At 43.4% G+C, this 23,172-nt stretch overlaps 1 protein-coding gene across 5 annotated transcripts in view; it reads left to right on the top strand.

Annotated features, from left to right (window-relative positions):
* Positions 1–23,172, top strand: part of UGT1A8 (UDP glucuronosyltransferase family 1 member A8) — a gene marked incomplete at both ends in the record, with an annotated part of 180,478 nt that overhangs the window by 12,998 nt on the left and 144,308 nt on the right. The window contains one exon of one of the 5 annotated variants that reach the window (XM_080689158.1): positions 6,462–7,316. The exons of 3 other annotated variants lie outside the window; for them this stretch is intronic. In XM_080689158.1, coding sequence (XP_080545284.1) covers positions 6,462–7,316 — 855 coding nt within the window. Of the gene's footprint in view, positions 1–6,461; positions 7,317–16,876; positions 17,732–23,172 lie in introns of those variants that run through there. One more of the 5 variants, XM_080689161.1, reaches the window with a different exon arrangement.

The raw sequence follows: 23,172 nt of genomic DNA, 5'->3' as shown, positions 1-23,172 counted from the left end.
CAAGGTCTCACTAAATTGTGGAGGACCTCACTAAGTAGCTGAGGATAGCTGTGAATCTGTGATCCTTCTGTCTCAGCCTCCTAGGTACTGGAATTACAAGCATGCACCACCCTTCCCAGCTCCGTGTCTCTATTTTAACTTGTTTCTAGGAATTTCTTAATTTCACCCAGTACTGGGAAAAAAAAAAGCACAGTGGGAGACAATTCCTTTTTCTCTCTCCCCATGTAGGACCCCATTCCAGGGTTCCTTAACTATTTCCATCTTGAATAAAGTCTGCCTTATCACCATAAAAATAAACTTTAAAAATGCCGTGACTTTTCACAACAACATGACTTGGTGTCCTGCGTGTGGTCCTCATTCTGGTTTGTCAGGTTGCTCTGTTGTGTTTGGGTTCAACCTGTTCCTGTAATCTGGTTCTGTACAGATTTCACTGTGCACATTCCACTTGTTGGATAGGCAGGCTCCATAATTAAGTGCTGCACGCATGGCATTGCATCACATCACAAGGTACCCTGCATCTCTGGGTTCCATTTTTAATGAAACTAAGATTGAGCTGATAATGGAGAAACATTACCAGGTGCCTTCTGTCCTTCTCAACCGTCCTAAAGGAGCCAGGATGATGGAGCATGGGTCTGATGGGACGAGTTGTAGCCCATGATCTCTTGGCATGGATTTGGGGAAGCCAGACATCCTCAGTGCCGTTGATGAAGTTCTAGTCATCTAGTCCTGCCTGCTTCTCTGACTGCACTGAGCTTCCTTGGCACCGGCTATACTACCTGCTTCTAGCTTCTGAGACCACCATCTTCCACTGTTCTTTGGGGACCTCATGCCTGTTCCCTCTCTGGAATCCTCTTTCTTTCACTCACAGCTTACCTAAGTTTACTTATTCTTTCATTCCAGTTCTAATGACACTTGTTTGGGAAACTTTTCTTGATCCCTAGACATGGACACATGCTCCAGATACAGGCCCTCACAGTATTTAGTGCACTTTTATTTTTTAGTATGTATCACGATAAAAAGCAATGAATTATTCCATGCATTCTGCAGCATCTATTACCTCTCAGTATTCTAACTCCAGCAGGGTAGGAACCACAGTTGGCTTTATATTGCCATACCTCCAGCACATGCCTGGTATTAGGAGCATTTTTCCTGGATGAATGAGAACATCTTCAGAGTAAAGGATTTTTAGCCTCAGAGGTTTGTTTGGAGAGGAAGAAAGGCGCTTACTCCATGTCCAACTTTGGGGTTATCAGGTTCTGCCATTCCCACTATAAGTCTGAAGAGACCTGCAAGATAGGATGCATAGAAGTTTTTGCCAATATCATGTCTATTATGCAATTGATTTTCCAAAAATATACCCTATTCTCCAAGGCCTCTTGGTATCAGGGAAGAAACAACGAGTTCCCCATAGTCTGTAGGGAGATGTGGTTTGACAGGGTGCAGAGGGGTGGCCTGTTCTCGTTCCCTGCAGATTATGCTCACACTTCATGAGCTGTCCAGAATCAGGCTTCATCTCCTAAGAGGGGATGAGCCGAATCCACAGTATTCTCTCTTGAAAAAACCAGAAAAATGTCTGCTGGAGTTATTCTTGGTTCTCTTGTTCCTCAGTATGAAAGGATTGAATAGAGACATTTAAAGAGTAGGAACATAATTGAGACCATAAGGGAAAATACAATCCAGGGTCTGGTAGAGATAAGTACTTAGGTATTTAGTAAGTGCTTGAAGAAGAAGGAAGAGAAAGAGGCCAACGAGTCAGCTGGTCTTCTTCTTCTACTGAAGGACTGTATGGGGAGAGTTCTCGAACTTCCTTCCCAAACCCACGTGGGATAGCCTGATGATCAGCACAGTGATGCCTGAGGAATCTCCCTGGAGGAACAATGGCTCAGTTCATATTTCAGTCTTTAGGGCTGGGATTGGAAGACTGAACGCCCAATGGCAATGTGCTGGAACTCAGCCCAAAGATGCCAGGTTAGGATCTGCAAGAACAAGTCTGCAGATACCATCTCCCAGTGGCTTTGCTGTGTTGGCTGGGGGTGGGGTGGGAAGCGAGACATGGCAGTAGGGAGGAGAAGGATTCAGGAAATTTAACACTTGACAGTATTCTAGATAGCATGCTGTCTGTCAGCTCATCCTGCAGAAAGAAAAGAAGACACACATTTGCTCCTGGAGCATTGTGAAATCTACAGCTCCCAGCGGTGCTTCTCAAGCCATCTGAGGTGAAGGAGCAGCAGGAGAACACTCAATGATTGTGGATTCATAACTTGATAAAAGGTGATAGAAATCTTCAATAACAGAATACATCAAAGATATAAAATGTAAGACCCCTATGATGGGCTTGGGTGATAAGGCAACAGGGATTGCTGTGAGGGTTTCTGCACATGTGTGGTCCAGCATCTGCCCTGGTGCTGTTGCTGGGGGAGAGGGGAAGAACCCTGAGCCTGCATGTGAGTAGAGCAGCAGGCCGGGGGCAGCACCGTTTCAGTCCCAAGCAGAGGCTCTGCATAACAACTATTTAGTTAGAAAGAACACATGATAAAATGCTTGATTCAATATGCTTGATACTCTATCACACATCCCGAGTACAAATGTGGTTAAAGCCCAGGGCAGAATCCAGGTCAACTGCTTCTTTCCTATTTTTCTCTGTTTGGTCACTAGCTATTGGTTCTCCTGTAACTGTGATGGCAGCAAGAAGTTAGGAATCACAAGAGACCTCTGTGTCCCTAGCAGAGAGAGAGAGAGAGAAACACTGGAGCCAATAAGCTGGCCATTATCATGATGCGTCTGGAATTGACAAGACTTCAGGGTCTTATCACTCTTGTCTCTGCCTTCTGCTAGATATGCAAGGGCTGGCAGTCCCTTCCATGCAAAGTCAGACAAGGATGTAAGGTCATGTGTTGAAAATATTGCTAGACAGGAGAGCATTTGCCCAGTCAATAGCCACACTCAGGGTTTCACAGATTCTTCACTGGAGGAGTGGGATGGGTTATCACTCTTCTGGTGTTCCCCAAGCAGTCCCTGCCTCGGTGGGCCTGTCAGCCAAGGTTCCTGCACTGCAGGCTCCATGGGTATCTCTTCCTGGCATGGGACGAGCCGAGTGGATTTGGCTGTCTGTTCTAGCCCTTCCCTGACCAATGTGTGTTTAGCGAGAGGCCAGTTCTCCCACGGCCCCCTAGAATTCTCTGCCTCCTCATCACGACCTCTCTATCTCTTTCCCCTTCCTTCCTTCTTAGTCCACACTTGAAGATGTGTAAATAAATAGGTTGAGGCTGCTTACAGGATGCCACCTAGGTTTTACTTTTCCAGGAGACTTCCGAAACAGAAAGCCCAGGCAGATCCTCCATTGGCCTTTGACTCTCTCTCTGTGACTCTCTGAAATCCCTGGTGCCAGAGGCTCATGTGCCTATTACTGGTGTTTCTGCTTTTCAGCTTCTCGAAGCTTCGTTATTCCCTGAGAACATGATATAAAACATGACAAACCACCTCATGGGCCCTCTTCAGGCAGGACTGTGGTCCCTTTGGACTGAAATTCCATCAGCTACCTATCAAGGTCATCTGTCACTTTGTCTTCCTTGGGTTCACTCACTTTATTTTCTGCAACCCCCACACTCCCCAGCTCCCCTTTACTTTTTTTTTTTTTTTTTTTACAGAACTGGGGATTGAACGCAGAGGGGTTCTACCTCTGACCTATATTACCAACCATTTTTATTTTTATTTTGAATGGGATTCTCACTAAGATGATGAGACTGGCCTAGAACTTGTGATTCTCCTTCTCAGCCTCCCAATTACTGAGATTTAGATATGTACCGCCACCTGGCTTTCCTGTTACTTCTCGAAAGTTCCCGACTCCAGTTCTGTTTACTGTCTCCCCCAGTCTTCTCACCACTTCTGCAGCATGAATCCTGCCGCAGTGGGAGGCTCAACTAAGAGGTCCTCCTACCCTGCTGACTCGTGCTTGGAGTGTTTCAGTAATGAACACAAAGGACAGGAAGGAGTACTCTGGGCTGTGGTGTCAACACGGGAGTGCCTTCGAATGTGGTTGAGTACAGTGTTGAGAACAGAGATCTGGGGCTATCCAAATCTGAATGTATACATACCCTAGCTCTGCCATTTCATACTCTGGGTAAGAACCTAGTTTCTAATGAGACAACTGAGATACACATGTACCATCATTCAGAGCTGGTATCCAGATGAAATGTGATAATGCTTGCAGCGTGCCTTGTATGTGGCAAAGAAACAACAATAGCTGTTTGCATGTATGCATTTCAGGAGACAAAGCCTGTTCTAGCCTTTTCTGGTGTTCTTTTGTAGAGACAGACTTTCATTTACTATTTAGTCTATCCCGTGCATTCTGGGGGAAATCTACTGGAAAATAACTGATAGCCATAGGCTGAAGGTGCCAAGAGACCAAGAAGTGGCACAGAGATTGCTATTATACAGAGTGAAATTGTACGGGGGAATTATGGACAGAATCACGTCCGGGGCAACGGGAATTGTTGTATTTCTGCAACTTCATTTAGGGGAGGGGCCCTTTGTAGTGGTCACAGCAAAGGTGGCCTTGATGCAATCAATAATGTGCAGTTTCGTCTTGAACTAACATGAAAGATGTCTGGCCCATTCTGGGAACTCATAAGGGTCTGACAGGCGACATTCTAATAGCACGCTATGGGTTTGGTTTGTTACAGTATGTTGGGGCACTGTGCAGAGAAAACAGGCCAAGGCCACTCAGTGGGCAGTGTTGGAAGCTACAAATGTCCAGGCATGTCAAACTGGGTCTCTCCACTGTGATCCTTGGAGGGCCGGATCCTGACCCGCCAGCCAGGCAGGGTTTGTTGATTGCTCTTCATTTGTCTGGACCACTCTGCCTTTGCTTTGATGTCTGGAGCCATAGCTGCCTGGGCTCCTCTGTCTGGTGAAGCCGTTGTCTGGACTCTGCCATCAGTTGGAGCTCTGAGCTGATACTGCAGTGACTTCTGGTCAGGCCAATCGTGAGATGTGTGACCTGGCCAGGCCTTTCTGGTCTTTTGGGTCTGCAGATGGCCAGCGCTGAAGCCTTGGCTTTGAGAGTTATTTCTTGGGAAAGGTGGGAACTGAGGCAATATATACTCTTAAGAAACACACAGTTCAAGAATGCTTTCCTTTCAGAGTGAAACTGCAGTGTATTTTTTTTTTTTTTTTTTTTTTTTTGCTGAAGTGGTAGTTTCCAGGCTGTGAGGTAGGTTGCAGATAGGGCAAAGAAAGTGCCCAGCAACATCATTGTAGCTGTATGGCTTATTAGGGGCAAACTTATATGAGATCAGTGACTGCCCCAAGAAGGGATCAGTGGTGCCAAGCTGACAGATAACACTTCTGCCCCTTCGCCTCCTACCTGCCGTCTCTCCCTCACAGTCTATGTCCAGTGGTGGAAAGATGGACTAGTGACGTGTACCCTTTCCACGGTGCTGTTGGTTCTCTGCTCATGGAATTATCTAGAAACTTGCCTAATCTAATTGAGTCCCACGCAGTAAGCCTTCTGTGGGTACTTTCTCTGTGTACTTTCATGTTGGACTGTGGAAGGAGGGTGGAGACATGAAGTCCTATCGCCTGACCTCAAGGAGTTCCCAGTTGGGTATGGGAGACAAGTACATAGATTCTTGAGGCAGGGCTCCTGGGTGATTGGGGTGAGCCCAGGAAGTGGTCTAAATCTCCGTTAAGGCTTGGAAGCATCTGAGAAACAGGCATCGAACAGAATGCTCAGAGAAGCCTCCAGTAGCCGGCTGCCTTCTTCACTGGAGGTATCAAAGAGAAAGTATTTAAAACCCATGGTAGTCACATAAGATCAGATCCCCCAGGGTGGTCCATGTTAGGACATTGTTAATCCCACTTGAGTATTTCAGAGGCCTTCAGAGGGCTTAGAAATGTGCCATGAATTCTGCTGAAAGTGAAAAAGACAGCAGCCGTATGTATTGATGGTAGAGCCCTTATGAAGCACACTTTCCCTGCCAGTGAGGAGGTCTGGACCAAGGATGTTTCAGTGTTTCGCTCCCTACTCGGTTCTGAATTTCATTCTGAGAAAAGAACCTTTGGTAATCTGGAGATAAAGTTCAAATCCAACTTTTAGACAAATATAAAAACAAAGTTCTTGTTCATATTTACTTTTTAATCATTTTGAGTCTCCAAATGCAAACATTGCTTAATAATCTTGCTTCTAAACTCACATTGCAGTAGAGGGGATGACCTCAAGACAAAGACCATGAATTATTCTAATCTGGAAGACATGCAAGTAGGGTATATCAGCAAATGCTACTCATTAATCATTGTTTTTCTTAGTAAATCATTGGCAGTGGGCAATCGATTTGTGTGTGTGTGTGTGTGAATGTATGAATACACGCCCACTACTGTGGCACATTTAATGCCTGCACCGCCTGCTGTATTGCATGAGCTTAGAATCCGAACAGCAGGACGGCTCTGAGCCACAGCGGTCCATGGCTCCAGCACCTTTGTCGGCCCCGCTCCCTCTGTGTGTGTGTCTGCTGCTGGTGTCTGGCTTTGCCCAGGCAGGCAAGCTGCTGGTGGTGCCCATGGATGGCAGCCACTGGTTTACCATGAGATCAGTTGTGGAGAAACTCATCCAGAGAGGGCACGAGGTGGTTGTAGTCATGCCAGAGGTGAGTTGGCAACTGGGACAGTCTCTGAATTTTACGGTGAAGACTTATTCAACTTCTTACACCCTGGAGGATTTGGACAGCGCATTCAAGTTTTTTTCTGATACTCAGTGGAAAACTCCGGAACAAAATATGTTTTCTATATCAGTAGGTTCATCCAAAGGTTTTTTTGATATCATTTTTTCACACTGTAGGAGTTTATTTAATGACAAGAAACTGGTGGAATACATAAAGGAGAGCTCTTTTGATGCTGTGTTCCTGGATCCATTTGATATGTGTGGCCTTGTTGTGGCCAAATACTTTTCTCTCCCATCAGTGGTCTTCGCCAGGGTAATAATTTGCCATTATTTTGATGACGGTGCCCAGTGCCCCAGTCCGCTTTCTTATGTTCCCAGATTTTTCTCGGTGGTCCCAGATGCCATGACTTTCATGGAGAGAGTACAGAACTTTTTTACTCTGCTGGACGAAAATTTATTTTGCTCTTATTTTTACCGAAAAGCCTTAGAAATTGCCTCTGAAATTCTTCAGACATCTGTCACGGCAGAGGAGCTCTACAGCCACACATCCATTTGGTTGTTTAGAAGTGACTTTGTGTTTGAGTATCCCAGGCCTGTGATGCCCAACATGGTCTTCATTGGCGGGATCAACTGCCATCGGGGAAAGCCACTGCCCAAGGTACGTCACCTCTCCATTAGCACGTTCAGAACAACCTGGCTTTGCGTATTTATCTATGGTTTGTTATTTTGCATCATATTTGGAGTTTTTTCTGGTTTAATGAACTATTTTTCTCCAGTTTATTTGATTGTTGGATTACAAACATTCTAATGCCATCATCATTGACACACACACCTATATACAAATATTATACTTAATTTTCAGATTATATGTTGATATTGTTTTATAACAACATTGGCAAAACATCGCTTTATATCGATTCTATGTTTTCCCATACAGAAAAGTGCTCTCCATAGTTTTGTCTACATCTTTCCCAATATCTTTAAATTATTATATGTGTATATATATATGCATACATCTAATGCAAATTTCCCATCTATTTGTTGAAATAAAATTTAATAATAGGCCAGACATACTGTTCTTTATTTTGAATTTTCCAGTTGTTAATCACAGACCCACTTGCCAGCCACTACATATAGATGTGACATGTTCTTTTGATATCTGTAGTAAAATTTATACTTTGGATACACCATACTGTTTTCATCCAATCAACAGTGAAAGCAGAACTTTTTCTAGTGTTTTCTTTGACAAACAAAAATGTGGTAATTCTCTCAAATATTTTATTAGTATTCAAATAGTTCCATGTTATTGGTCTTATCTAAGTAGGCTAGAGTCCTGGGAGTAAGGTTTTTGGATTTAGAGGTAGGCACAGTTTGAATTTTAGTAATTTTGAGAAACGGTTTCACATCTTGGACAACCTCACACTGACACCAACAGGATATGGTAGTTGTAGTTGTTCCCATACCATCTCTGGTGTCAGGTGTCACCTTAAGGTTTTGGTAATTATGTGGACAAAAGCGTTGTGGTAGCTGCTTCAGCTTTTATTCCTTTTTTCATAGACATTTTGGCTATTTGCATTTCCTCTTCTGTGAATTCTAGATTCACCTTTGGTAATAATTTTGGTAAGACTCTGTCTATTTGAAACCAATTGCTAGAAGTCTCTTGAATATTAGGAGTATCAACACTGAACTTAAAAAAAAAGTGTATTGCAAATAATGTTTCATTGGCTGTCTTTTTCTCGCAGAATTATCACTTTTGGGTAGTAAATTTGGCGAGTTTTTACTTACTAGTTTCTGGAGTTCATTTGGTTTAGGTCTTTCCTAGCCCAAAACATAAAAATATTTCTTCTGTCTTATGTTTTGATATTTTTATTTCTTCTAATATTGATAGTATTTTTTTCCAGTGAGAACTTTAATGCATATAGCATAAGGATGCAATTTTATTCATTTTCTCACAGGACAATCTATTGTTCTTACTCCTAATAATTCCATTCTTTACTTATGGAATTAAAAGGCATTTTTACCGTGTTTTAATTCTATGTTCCATATATCTGCTTCTGCTTTTGAATTCTCAGCTTTGTCTCTCTAACTTAAATATCTGGCCGGGCGTGGTGGCGCACGCTTGTAATCCCCGCGCTTGGGAGGCGGAGACAGGAGGATAGCGCAGGTTCGAAGCCAGCCGCGCGCGCTGGCTTAAGAGACCCTGTTTCCAAATAAAAAAGTATAAAAAATAGGTCTGGGAGTGTAGCCCGGAGGTAGAAGGGCTTCCAGGAACCCCAGTACCACCAAAAAAAAAAAAAAAAAAAAAAAAAAAAAATCTGTATTTTTCCTGATGGGCTTGTTCACTTTAAAATTCCGAAGATTGTTTGTTTTTTTCTACAATCTAGAAATAAGGAGAGAAGATGCCTTTTTTATTTTATTTTACTTAAAACGTTTTTATTGATGCATTGTAGTCATACATCTCAATGGAGTACCATATGATAGATGCACGCATGCACACATCACTCATTTAGCCCTTCCCCAATTCCTTTTGATTTGTAATTCGTGTTTGAATCAGGACCCAAAGGTGGTTTTCTGCATTGCATTATCTCTTCTAACACAATATAAATCTAAAATTGTTTTCTCCCTTTTATTTTTTAATTTTTTAAATTATTTTTATTTATTTAATTTTTTTATTTATTTTTATTTTTTAATTTTTTGGTGGTACTGGGGTTCCTGGAAACCCTTCCACCTCCGGGCTACACTCCCAGACACCTATTTTTTATATTTTTATTTGGAAACAGGGTCTCTTAAGCCAGGGTGGCTGGCTTCGAACCTGCGCCATCCTCCTGTCTCCGCCTCCCAAGTGCGGGGATTACAAGCGTGCGCCACCACGCCCGGCTGTTTTCTCCCTTTTAAAAAGTGCTTCCATGGTGGAGGATAGAGTCTCTTAGGAATATAGATGAGTGAGTTTGTCTTCTCCTCCCAAGGAAGGACAGTACTGGGGGAGTTCGTGAGCTTCTTTCTCCAAGCCATCTGGTCAGCCTTACGATTAGCATGGTGGTATCGAGCGATTACCCTGAGGGAATAATACCCTGTCCATATTTTACTTCTTAGGGTGGGATAGAAGGAATAAACACCTCCTGGGAATGTGCTGGAACCTAGTCCTAGGATGCCAGGTTAGGACCTGCCGGAACAGGGTGCGCAGGCATCATCTCCCAGTGGTTTTGCTGGGTTGGTTTGGGGCAGGACTGGGTATCGAGGCAGGGAAATTGGGAGGGGGCTGTTCCCGTGGGTAGTTTAGAAGAGGATTTGGAATATGTGACTCTTGGCAGGACTCTAGACGGGCTCAGCATGCTGTCTGTTAGCTCATCCTGCAGAAAGGTAAGAAGACACACCTTTGCTTCTAGAGCCTCGTGAAACCTAGAAGCTTCCAGAAGTGCTTCTCAAGCCATCCGAGGTGGAGAACAGCAGGAAATACTTGATGATTATGGATCCATAGTTTGATAAACGGTGAGAGAAATCCTAGATAATGGAATACATCAAAGACACAGAAAAACAGGCCCCCTGGGATGGGCTTTGATTGCTGTGAGGGTTTCTGCACACGTGTGGTCGCAGCATCTGCCCTGGTACCGCTGTGGGGGCAAGGAACCCTGAGCCTGCACTGTGAGTGGGGCGGCAGGCCTGGGGCAGGACCTTTTCAGCCCCAAGCAAAGGCTCTGCATAACAGCTGCTTATCAGAAACGAAACACAGTGAGACTCTGGTTAGGTAAGCTTGATACCCTTCCACGTATCCCGAGTCCCCGGTAACGCCCAGGGCAGGGTCCACTGTCAACAACTTGTTTGCTTGTTTGCTATCTTGGGTAACTGGACATCATTTCTCTTTAGCAGCTGTGATGACAGCTCATACTGGTTGCCCTGAAATGTTCACAGTTCGGGCACAAGAAGTCCTGAGTCACAGGTGGGCCCTGAGTCCCCAGACGGATAGCAAGAGCCACTAAAGCTGGCTGTTGTCATCAGGAGGTTCAGAGGTGACAAGACTTCATGGGCTTATCGCTCTTCCTCATCTTTTTTTGAACCTAGAGGCATTTTACCTCTGAGCAAAACCTCAGCCCTTTGTACTTTTTATTTTGAAAGAGGGTTTCACTAAGTTACTGAAGGTCTTGCTGAGTGGCTGAGGCTAGCCTTAACCCCGCAATCCTCCTGTCTCAGTCTCCCAAGTGCTGAGATTATAAGCTCCTCCTCCTCCTTTCGCTTGCTGTCTAAATGATGACAAGTCTCTCTCCAAGGGGAAACCAGGCCAGGAAATGTAGTCATCTCGCCCAGGAAACATTGCTGGAAAGTAGGGAACCTGGCCACTGGGCGGCCCCACAGGGATGGGTTCAGTAAGACTTTGGGATTTTTCTCTTGCTAAGACAGGGGGATGAGTCATTCCTCTACCAGCGTCCCAGAAGCAGGGGTGCTCCTGTGACCTTGGTGAGCCTGAAGCCAAGTCTCCTAACTCCTAACTTCTCCCCTTTGGAGGCCTCACACCTGCAAAAGTGCAGCCAAGTAGCGCCGGCTCTTGGAGCCAGCCCCCTGTGTTTGCTAACCTTTGGTTACTTACCATAGCAGGACCCAAGACCTTCAGCTTGTAAAGAGAAGAATTTTCTTTGGACCCACAGTTTTGGAAGTTTCAGTGCATGGCTGGTTGGTCCCATCACGAGGTCAGGGCAGAGACCTCGTGATGGTGCAAAGCTGTTCCCGTCATGGCAGCTGGTCAGTGAAAGAGAGGAAGAGGAAGGCTAGGCTCCACTGGCCTCCTCAAGGCCACAGAGACCTCCCACATACCCCACTCTTAAAGGTGCTACCACCTCTCCATAGTGCCACGCTGGGGATCAAGCCTCAAAGCCGTGGAACTATAAGGGACATTCTGTATCCAAACCACAGCACCTTTCCTAAGCAACTTATTTCAGTGAAAGAGCAGCTCTCTGAAGACCCTCCCTCTTACTCTAATTAACACCTTCCCCTTCCAGCCTTTAAGATGTGTGAGTGGACATGTGGTAGACATTGACGATCTCTCCAGGAAGCCTTTAGTTTTTCTTTTCCGATGAGACTTCCTGAACAGGGAGGTCAGGTAGAGCCTCCATTGCCTTTGCCTTATCCTGTCACTATTACAGAACCAGGGTGAGTGGGGTTGTGAGCAGCCATCCTGGACTTGAATCTCATCTGAGGGGTAAGCAGGCTGCCATTCTCCACTGAGTATGGTGCCTACTGTGGGTTTTTCTAGGGTGCCTTGTATTAGGCTCACAACTTTCCTTTCTTCTTCCTGGTTTGCTGGGAATTTTAATCAAGAATGGATTTTGGATCTTGCCAAATGCTTCTTCTGTGTCTATGGAGATGATTACAGGTCTTGATTTTTTTAAACTTAGTTTTATGGTGTATCACCTTGATTGGATGCATTTTAATAAGTCCCTTTTAATATATTTTTATTGGTGCATTATAATTGCACATCATATTGAAGTTCAGTATGATAGAAACATCCATGCACCCAGCACCTGGTGTGTTTCCTTCCAGGTCCCATTCCTTGTCCCCATCCCAGTACATATCATCGAGATTGGTATTGAAACTTCTTCTGAAGTTATCTTTGAACTGTTTCTTTCATGGTCTCCTTTTCTCTCTTCATCCCTCCCTCCCCATATACCCTTCTACTATTCTACTAAAGCAAGTTTTTAAAAGTGGTGAAGTTGCATCCGATAGAATTTACAATCTTTCCATGCTCACGTGGACACTTTAGCACCAAGTACATCGCATTGCTGTGCAGCCACCACCATCACTTATCTCCAAAGTCGGACCCATTAAACAATAGTTGATCATTTCCCCTTCCTCCTGTTATTTGCCAACTCCCACCCCACTCTGAAGCTGTGCATTAGATTATCTTTGATGCCTCATGTGATTGGTTTATTAAAGTATGATATCCTTGTAGCATGTGTTAGGATTTTCTTCCTTTTAAGGCTAAATTCTATAGCACTATATTTATAGATCACTTTTTTGCCTATCCATTTATCCATGGATAGATACTCGGGCTGGTTCTGTTTCCTGGCTGTTGTGAATAATGTTGCTGTAAACATGGCCGTACAATCTGATTGATTCAACTTATTTTGTGTGTGATTATTTCTAAGTTTTAGTACTTATTCATTCATATTTTGTAGTTCATTGAACTTTTTGTTGTTCTGTTTTTTGTTTGGTGCTGAGGATTAAATTCAGGGGCATTCTACTTCTAAGCCACACCCCCAGCCCTATTGTGTGTGTGTGTGTGTGTGTGTTACTGGGGGTGGAACCCAGGGGCTTTCCTACCTCCAGATTATACTCCCAGACCTATTTTATACTTTATTTGGAAACAGGGTCTCACTAAGTTGCTGAGAGCCTCACTAAGTAGCTGAGGCTGGCTTCGAACCTGTGCGATCCTCCTGTCTCAGCCTCCCAAGCGCTAGGATTACAAGCGTGCACCACCACAACCAGCTCCTATTATTTTTTAAATTTTGAAACAGTGTCTATTTCCTAAGGGTCTCTAATTGTTGAGGGTCTCTCTAAATTGCTAAGACTGAACTCAAACCTGTGATCCTTCTGTCTCAGCCTCCCAAGTACTGGGATTATAGGTGTGTGCCACCACTCTCAGTTCATTGATTTTTCTTTTTTAGTGGTATTGGGGATTAAACCCAGGTTCATTCTGCCTTTAAGTTACAACCCCAGTTACACACTATTTTTTTTGTGTGTGTGTGTGGGCATGGGGGTGGAACCCAGAGGTATTCAAGCTCCAAGCTACACCCCCTGCCTTATTTTTTATTCTTCATTTTGAAACTGGGTCTCACTAAGTTGCGGAGGGCCTCACTAAGTAGCTGAGGCTGTCTGCAAACTGCAATCCTCCCCTCTCAGCCTCCCAAATGCTGGGATTACAAGCGTGTGCCACCACGCCTGGCTACGCCCTTATTTTTGAAACAGGGTCTCAATAAATTTCTGAGAGTCTGATGACATTGCTGAGGCTGTCCTCGAACCTGCAATTTTCCTGTCTCAGTCTCCCAAGCACTAGGATTATAGGTATATGCCACCACACTTGGCCTCAAGGAAGTGTTTTTTTTTTTTTTTTTGGTGGTACTGGGGTTCCTGGAAACCCTTCTACCTCCGGGCTACACTCCCAGACCTATTTTTTATATCTTTATTTGGAAACAGAGTCTCTTAAGCCAGCGAGGCTGGCTTTGAACCAGTGCAATCCTCCTGTCTCCTCCTCCCAAGTACAGGGATTACAAGCGTGAGCCACCACACCCGGCTCTCAATGAAGTTTTTAATGAGTATTATTCTACTTCTCTGTCAGTCATTGCCCAGATCTTTATATTTTTGGGACACCTAACTGGGACTTGAGCAGTTTATCTTGGAAGTGTCATGATTCTCTCCGCCTTCAGAATAACTGTGTCTTTGTATGTCTGTGCATACAATGGGATGTATATCATCAAATGTCTGTGCATTTGAAGGGATGGTTCTTTCCTCTGATCTTTACAGGTGTCCTTTGGCAGAAGTAGACCTTCACTATCTATTCTGGCCTTTAATTCTCGAAGGACCAGCTAGTGACAACCCTGGACAGCCAAGCTTATGTTGAGTTCTCTAGTAGGCTGCCTGTTTTCTGCTGTTGGATGGAGTTGCTGGCTGGGCTCCACTGTCCACTGAGGCCATTGGCAGTGCTGTGGCTGAGTACACCAGTGGCTTCTGATCTGTTCAGTTGCAAATTGCTTTCTCTGGCCAGGCAGTTCTCCTGTTTAGGATTTGATACTGGGCAAGACTCAGAGTTTTGGCACTGTCCTACTTTAGATAGACAGGAGAGGCAATGCTCCAATATGACTGACCTCCTTTCAAGGTACAGCTGAGTGGTGGAATTGTGACTGGGTTGAGGAGCTGTTCAATTTCTCAAGCCAAGAAGGTTTAGCACTTTCTTCCCTGAGATGCCCAGGGGTGTCAGTTTCCCTATCTGGTTGAGGACATTGGGCAAGCCTTTAAGCTGAATGGAGCTAGTACTTGCCTTCCCAGATCAAGCAGGTGTAGTTGCTCTGCTTCTGGGAAATCTGCCAGGGAGGGAGTCTCCCTGCCCAGGGAGAGTCATCCAGTGTACTCTTTGGCTGATAATAGAAACGACTTCATTTTTCTCAGATCAAGCCAGACTAGTGTCTTCTCTGTTCAGAGATCCATAGAGATGGGGGTCTCTGTGCCTGGGTAGGGTTGTTGGGTGCATATTTTTGCAGAGTACAACTACTGCTCGACTTCCACACAGAAGTGAGAGTCCCTGCATGCAGGTTGGTAGATGGGTTTTTCTTTTTGGTTGAATGAAACTTCTACTTGACTTCCTGGATTAAGTAGTACTAGACCATACGTTTTCCTAAAATGGGCGAGGAGGGTACCTCTTTGGGTGAGGAGGGTACCTCTTTGGGTGAGGAGGGTACCTCTTTGCCTGGGAGGCTCATTCAGAGGGCTCTGAGGTTGGGCTGGAAAGCGTGCAGGGACTCTCACTGGGCTGAGGCAACCGCTCGACTTTGTGGGTGGTCTGTGGGTTTGGCAGATAACTCTGCTCAGCTGCCACACCTGGCTGCAACACTCAAGTGTTGAGTGTTGCTCAGATACTTCCTGTGGCCTCTGTGGCCTTTGCTTCTCCCCAATCTTATGTAGACTAGCCACGTCATTCCATTATGTTTTCTGTCAGAAGAGATAAGAATGGGCTTCCTGGGATGCTCTTGGAGTGCAAGGATAGCTAGGTGACTCCCTTTGGTTCTCTCTCCCCACTTTAGATGCCGTGAGCCCAGGAAAACCCTCCAGAACAGCTGTAGTGCTGATCCGAGGTAGTAGCGGGAGTTAGAGCATTCTTTCATTCTTTTTGCCCTTGCAATCGGGACTTTATTCAGTTCTAGGGGCCATGAGGAGTCACAGGTTTCTTGCTAAGATCTGGAGTTTACAAAAGGGCGTCCTACCCATGGAGAGCTGGGAGTTGGATGTTGTTGGGGCGGGGGGAAGCACCTATGATTTCCTATACCTCCATCTAGCAGGCAACACTTCAATCATTTTTATTATTCAATTAGAATTATATGAGTGCTGCAATCATTAAGGTGAAGCAAATGTCTAGGCTCCTGGAAGGGACCATTTTATGTTCCTAACCAGGACTGCGTGGCTGGGGTGGCTGTAGACTTCTCTCTAAGTGGTCCTCAGGGTGTGTCCTAATGGACATCTCTGGGTTCACCCAGGAAGGTATCTTGAAACCTGTATAAAATATCAAGTTCAAGTTAACAAACATCCCATGTACTTTCTCTGTGTAAACTATAGTATGAGTCCAGTGCAAAGAGAGGGAAAAGGAGGTCAGATGCCCTGACTTCAAGGAGCAGTAGGTAGAGTGTGGCAGCCAAATACACAGATTTTTGAATGAAGGCAGCTGGATGATTGTGGTGAGCTCCCAGTGCCGATTTAAACATATAGTTATAACATGAAAGCATGTGAGCAAGAGAAGGGCTTTCAGCAGAGATTTCTGGCAAGCACCCGGCAGCGGATTACCTACTGAAGTGGACATATCAAGGACTTGTCAGATTTAAAATGGATGACATTTACTTTCCATCCCTCCAGTGGAACACATAGGTAGGTCGTCAGTCTTATTTCAGCATTTCAGAGGCCTCTGGCGGGGGGTTGGAAATGGAAAAGAATCCTGCTTTAAGTAGATCAAGACGTGCAGTGATGTCTATGCACGGCAGAGTCACTTGTGAATGAAGTGACTCCCATTCCACAGCCACTGAGGAGTCAGGGCCAAGGACCATCCCATGTGTCCTTGCAGCCCAGAAAACCTATTCCATTCTCAACAAAGAGCCTTTGGTAGTCTGAAGATGAAATCAATTTTTGGGGGGAGACACATCTAGAAACACAAGCTTGATGCAAATTTACTTTCCTTTTATGTCTCTGAGTGTTTGAGGTACAAACATCTTACTTAAAATACTGTTTCTAATAATCTGTTGCAAGAGGGTGTGATTCTCCCCAAGGCAGAGATCATGAGCTACACCTGCCTCGAAAACCTACTGGTAGGTATCTGTGAGTAAACAGTTGCAGTGAGTGTAATTTTTTAAAAAAAGAATATATGAAGACACGCCCTTTCCTGGCACAGATTTAGTGCCTGCACTTCTGCCTGCTGTATTGCACGAGCTTAGATGTGAGCAGCTGGACGGCTCTGAGCTGCAGCAGTCCATGGCTTCTGCACCTTTGTCGGCTCCCCTCCCTCTGTTTGTGTGTCTGCTGTTGGCATCTGGTTTTGTCCAGTCAGGCAAGCTGCTGGTGGTGCCCATGGACGGCAGCCACTGGTTTACCATGAGGTCAGTTGTAGAGAAACTCATCCAGAGAGGGCACGAGGTGGTCGCAGTCATGCCAGAGGTGAGTTGGCAACTGGGACAATCTCTGAATTTTACAGTAAAGACTTATTCAACTTCTTACACCCTGGAGGATTTGGACCGCGAGTTCAAGGTTTTTGCTGATGCCCGATGGGAAACATGGGAACAAAGACTATTTTTTATACTAAAGGGATCATCCTATCGTTTTTTTGAACTTGTTTTTTCCCATTGTAAAAGTTTGTTTAGTGACAAGGAATTAGTGGGCTACATAAAGGAGAGCTCCTTCGACGCAGTGTTACTGGATCCTTTTGATGTGTGTGGTCTCATTGTGGCCAAGTACTTTTCTCTCCCATCTGTGATCTTCACCAGGGGGGTATTTTGCCATTATCTTGAAGAAGGTGCACAGTGCCCGGGTCCTCTTTCTTACGTTCCCACACTCCTGTCAGGACTCCCAGATGCCATGACTTTCACGGAGAGACTACAGAACCAAATGTTCTTCTTGGGGGAGCATTTATTTTGCACATATTTTTTCAAGAAAGCCTTAGATATTGCCTCTGAAATTCTCCAAGCACCCATCACAGCATATGATCTCTTCAGTCACACATCTGTTTGGTTGTTACGAACGGACTTTGTGGTGGACTATCCCAGGCCTGTGATGCCCAACATGGTCTTCATTGGTGGGATCAACTGCCATCGGGGAGGGCCACTGCCCAAGGTACATTGCCTCTCCATTAGCACATTGAGAATGATTTGATTTTAGTCCTTAATAAAAGATATCTTCGTGAACTATGATTATTTACTTACATTCGTTGCATTTGGAATTTCTTCCTGGCTTAAGAAAAGTTATTTTGTGCCATTCCTTTAATTGTGGGCTACCAAACTTTATAACTCTCTCCTCAAGGATACGGATGTGTGTGCAGCTGGTACAGTCATATATAATTTCTAGGTTGCTACATCTTTTAATATTATTTTTGGAAAAGTTGTAAATTCCACACTAAGAACTGAAACTTCCCTTTTGCTATTTCTATGCCATAGGAAAACATTCTCAGTTTGTATATACCTTTTTGAATTTTTGGAAATTATTTTATATATATGCATATATCTAATATAAGTTACCATGCCTACTTTTTATAATAAATTCTGGTATCAGGTCTGACATAATGTACTTTACGTAGCATTTTTCACTTGCAAATAAATCATGAGCATTGTTCAAGCCAATATTTAGACATGTGACATGTTCTATTAATAACTGCCTTAGTGTTTTTTATTTCAGATGCATCATTGTGGGTTTTTTTTTTTTTTTTTTTTTTTTGCGGGTCTGGGTATGAAACCCAGGGGCATTTGACCTCTGAGCTACACCTCCTACCCTATTTTTTATTTTGAAACCAGGTCTCACTGAGTTGCAGAGGGCCTCACTAAGTAGCTGAGGCTGTCCGCGAACTGCGATCCTCCAGGTCTCAGCCTCCCGAATTCTGGGATTACAAGCGTGTGCCACCACGCCCGGCTCATCATTGTGTTTTCTGACAACCAATGTTGATAGATATTTACTCCAAGACTCAACTTCAAATTCAGAGATTTTCATATTCTTACCTTTATCTCAGTAGTATAGAGTCTTAAGAGTTGGGTGGTTGGATCTAATGGCAAATGCATATTAAATCTTGATAAACTTGACTAATTGCATTAAAAAATTTAAACAACCTCACAGTTTGGCCAGCAGTGAGAGTTCCAGTTTTTCTATATCCTCTTGCTCCAGATGTTGTCAAACTTTTAAAGTTCCCAGGCCAAAAATTTTGTGTTGCTTCCTTAATTTTCAGTTCTTATTTCTTTAGATATATCATTCATTTGCATTTCCTTTTTTGTGAAGTATATATTCACATGCTTTAATCATTTTATAAGATTATTTATCTTTTTATAACTAATTGCTACCAGCCCTTCGAGTATTAGGAATATTAATACTTAGCTTTTTTTTGTGTGTGTGTGTGTGTTACTAGAGATTGAACCCAAAGGCATTCTACCTCTGAGTTAAACCCCTAGCTCTATTTTATTTTTTATTTTGGAACAGGGTCTCGCTAAGTTGTGGAGAGCTTCACTAAGTTGCTGAAGTTGGCCACAAACCTGCAATCCTTCTGTTTCAGTCTCCCAAGTACTAGGATTATAGGCCTGCACTGCTACATGTGGCTAACATTTAGCTTTTTAATTTTTTTTATTGGTGAATTGTAGTCATACATCTTAATGGTCACTTAGCTTTTTAAAGAATGTGTTGCAAATATCTCCCCCCCCCCTGGGCTGTCCTTAATATTTTGTTTAGGCTAAATTTTCATTTTCATTTAGTCAAATAGTTAACTTTTCCTTTAATATTTGTTAGATTTCCACGAGTGTAGGCTTTTCTATTTTATTTTTTATTATGAAACAGGTCTTGAGATCCTCTTATTTCAGCCTCCCAAGTACTGGGTTACAGATGAATATTCCAGTTTGTCTGATTGGCCTCTTGGGGGTGTTTCCTTCTGTTCTGTACACTGGGAGTCAGTATAGGTGTGACTGATCCAGTCCCCACTCATTGGACAAGCCAGCTTCATAAATAAGTGCTGTGCGCTTGGTACTGTGCCACACCACAAGGTGCCCTACATTTTGGTGTTCCAATTTTGTTTTTTTAGAGATACTAACTTTGAACTTTATGGAGAAAATTGCCAGATGTCTTTTTGTCCTTCTAGGGAGTTCTGAAGGAGCCAGGTCCATGATGATGGAGCATGGGTCTGAATGGACTCGCTGTACTTTATGCTTTCTTGGTTTCTTAGGGAACCAAGACATCCTTGGTGCAGCTGCAGCTCCGGTCACCCGGCCCCTGCCCACTTCTCTAGCTCATTACTTGCCTCCTTAGGCACCACCCACACTGCCTGCTTCTAGCTTCCAAGACCACCATATTCTACTCTTTGGGGCTTGTGGCTGCTGTTGTCTCCCTGGAGTCCTCTTTTTTCCATTCACAGATTCCCTACATAGATTCACTTATCTTCTGATTATGGCTAAAAAGACTTTTCTTTGGGAAATTTCTTATGATCCTCAGACAGTAACAGACTCTCACATTGCCTGGGAGACTTTATTTATTTATTTTTTTTTAAGTACTTACCACAATACAAACAAGTGAATTCTTTCACACATCTCTGCAGAGCACCTCTGACCCCTCCTGGTGCTCTAACGCTATGAGGGCAGGGGCCGCAGTTGGCTTTATGTTGGCATATCTCCAGCTTCTGCCTGGTACTGGAAGCACATTCCCTGGACGAGTGAGAATGTGTTTGGAGCAGAGGGGTTGCCAAAGGATTTTGGCCTCTGAGAGTTTAGCGAGGAAGAAAGGTGTTCTCCACCTCAAATTCCACAGGTGGCAGGTTTCACTACTCTCATGATGAGTCAAGAGGGACCCGAAGGACAGGATACGTGGAAATCCAGGCCAGTGTCCTACCCATTAAGCAATTATTTTCCCAAGATCTAAATCTACCTCAAGGCTTCTCGGTGTTAGGGGAGGGAACAGTGAGACACCAGTGTTTCTAGGGAGGATAGGATTGCTGGGCCAGAGGGGCGACCCGTTTCCAGTCCTTGGAGATTATCAGCATTGATGATATGCTCCTTGGCTATGATGCAGGTGAGGCTCAGAGAGAGGAGTTGAATTGTTCATTGTTATATCTCTGGCAAATGGGAGGGCTGGGATTCAAACTGTGGCATTCTTTCCTTTTATACAAAATTGAGATATAATCCAAATGGTATATATTTTATTTCTTTTAAAACATATAATTCAGTAGTTTCTCATGAATATATATATATATATATATATGTATGTATATATGAGCATCCATCACCATTATGTAATCTCAGATCACTTTCTTTATCCCAGTAAGAGCCCCATACACATTCATTGACAGTTCCTTTCTATTAGCTCTGAGTGCTAACTTTCTATCCCAGTGCGTTTGCCTGCTGTGACTATTCTATAGACATGGAATCACATAATGTGGGGTCGGTTAAGACTGGCTTCTTTCCCTTAGTTTTGTGGCTCATGTGTATTATAACATGATTCAGTATCTCATTCCTTTCTACGAGTGAATCATATTCCAGTGAATGGATTTACCACATTTTGCTTATATCCATGGATTAATAGATGGATATTCAGATTATGTTCATATTATGACTGTGATTAATAATGTTGCTATGAAATGAACCCAGACTTTCTGATTTCAGTGTTTTTGATAATCTTGCCCACAACTTTAGAGTATTTTACTTTTTGTTTTCAAATAGATGCCTTTTTAAAATTATTTATTTATTTATTTATTTATTTATTTATTTATTTATTTATTTATTTGGTGCTACTGGGGTTCTTGGAAACCCTTCTACCTCTGGGCAACACTCCCAGACCTATATTTATACTTTTTTAAAATTTGGAAACAGGGTCTCCTAAGCCAGCGCGGCTGGCTTCAAACCTGCGTGATCCTCCTGTCTCCACCTCCCAAGCGCGGGGATTACAAGCGTGCGCCACCACGCCCGGCTAGATAGATGCCTTTTAATTCGTTCTCTGCTTGATTGCTCTCAGTTTGCCCTCCAGTCCAGAACAAGGATGAATAGAAGTTGTCAGAGTGGCATCATGGACTTGAGTCTCACCTGAGGAGTAAAGCATTCGGTCCTTTTCCACTGTATGTCAGCTGTGCATCTTTCCGACATTCCTTGTGTTAGGCTGATTTTTATATTTTGATAAGAATTTTAATATGAATGAATTTGGTATTTTGTCAAATACTTTCCTTTTTCTGTGCCTAATGAGATAATTATATGGCTTACTCTTTTAGTATATTTATATGATTTATTATCTTTTCAACTATTGTCTTTAAAAGAAGCTATATTGAGCCTCCTCTACAATAATTGACTCAATTTTGTTGGACAGGCATACAGCCACACCTGCTTTTGTTTAGTTTCCATTGTGCAGAATACCATTTTCCCTCCTCTCACCTTCCTAAGTGAGGCGAATCTCTCAGAATATATTCTACCGTGTCTTTAAAAAAAAAATCTGGCCAGTCACTGTCTTCTCATGGAGAATTCAATTGTTTACATTCAAGGTAATTAGTGATAGGTAAAGACATATACATACCATCTTATAAGTTCCTTTTTGGTTGTTTTATTTTATACATGCCCCCCCATTACAATATGCCTTTGTAGTTTGATGGGTATTTGTAGTTTGATGGGTATTATTGAGCGATAATGCACTGGATCCTTCCTGTCACTACTCTGGGCTCCTACTAAAGATTTTCACTTAATGGTTACTGTGAGGTTTACATGAACATGTTATACCAAGAGAGGTCTATTTCAAGTTGCTATTCAGCTAACTTTCATTGGGTAGGCCAAGTCTACACTTTTATCCCTACCCATACATCTTATGCTCCAGATGTCACAATTCGTATCATTGTGTCATGTGTATGCCTTGAGAATTTATTTTTGCTATAGTTGTTATTCATAGTTTTACCTTTATATTCTTGTCGAGAGATACAGTTGTCTCGCGTCCTGTCATTCCAATCCCAGTGCATGCTGAACATGGGTCGGCTTCACTTCTCTACTAGGCTTTGTGCTTTCAGACCTTTCATGCTCTCAATGACAACTCTTGGTTTTAGTCTCGGTTCTCTCTGTAGCATTTCCTGAGAGACAGGTTTAGTGGTGATAAACTCCCTGGCTGTTTTTTTGTTTAGCAAATTTGTTACTTGTTCTTCATTTCAGAAAGCTAGCTTTGTTGGAGAAGGTGTTTTTATTTGCCAGTGACTTTGTTCAGCTCCTGGGATATATCATCTCACTCTGCTAGCATACAAAGTTTCTGCTGGGACATTTCTACGTCACAGGGGTGATAGTATGTGTTGACTACTTGTTATCATATTTTCTCTGCCATAGTGTGTGTGCATATGTGTGTGTGTGTGTGTGTGTGTGTGTGTGTGTGATTGTGGATTGAACTCAGGGACTCGTACATGGTAGGCAAGCATTCTACTACCATTGAACCACATTGCAGCCCTCACCTTGAATTTTTGGTAGTTTGATTATTTGATGTATTTGAATAAATACTTTGAATAACTACTCTAGGAATTTAATTTTATAAGAGAACTCAATGCTTTCTGTACCTGGATACTGATTTTTATCCTC

The sequence above is a fragment of the Muscardinus avellanarius genome, assembly GCF_963383645.1.
Source record: "Muscardinus avellanarius genome assembly, chromosome: 2".
In the NCBI taxonomy this organism is placed as follows: domain Eukaryota; kingdom Metazoa; phylum Chordata; class Mammalia; order Rodentia; family Gliridae; genus Muscardinus; species Muscardinus avellanarius.
The sequence above is the reverse complement of the archived record's forward strand: the minus strand, read 5'-3'. Positions and strand labels throughout refer to the sequence as shown.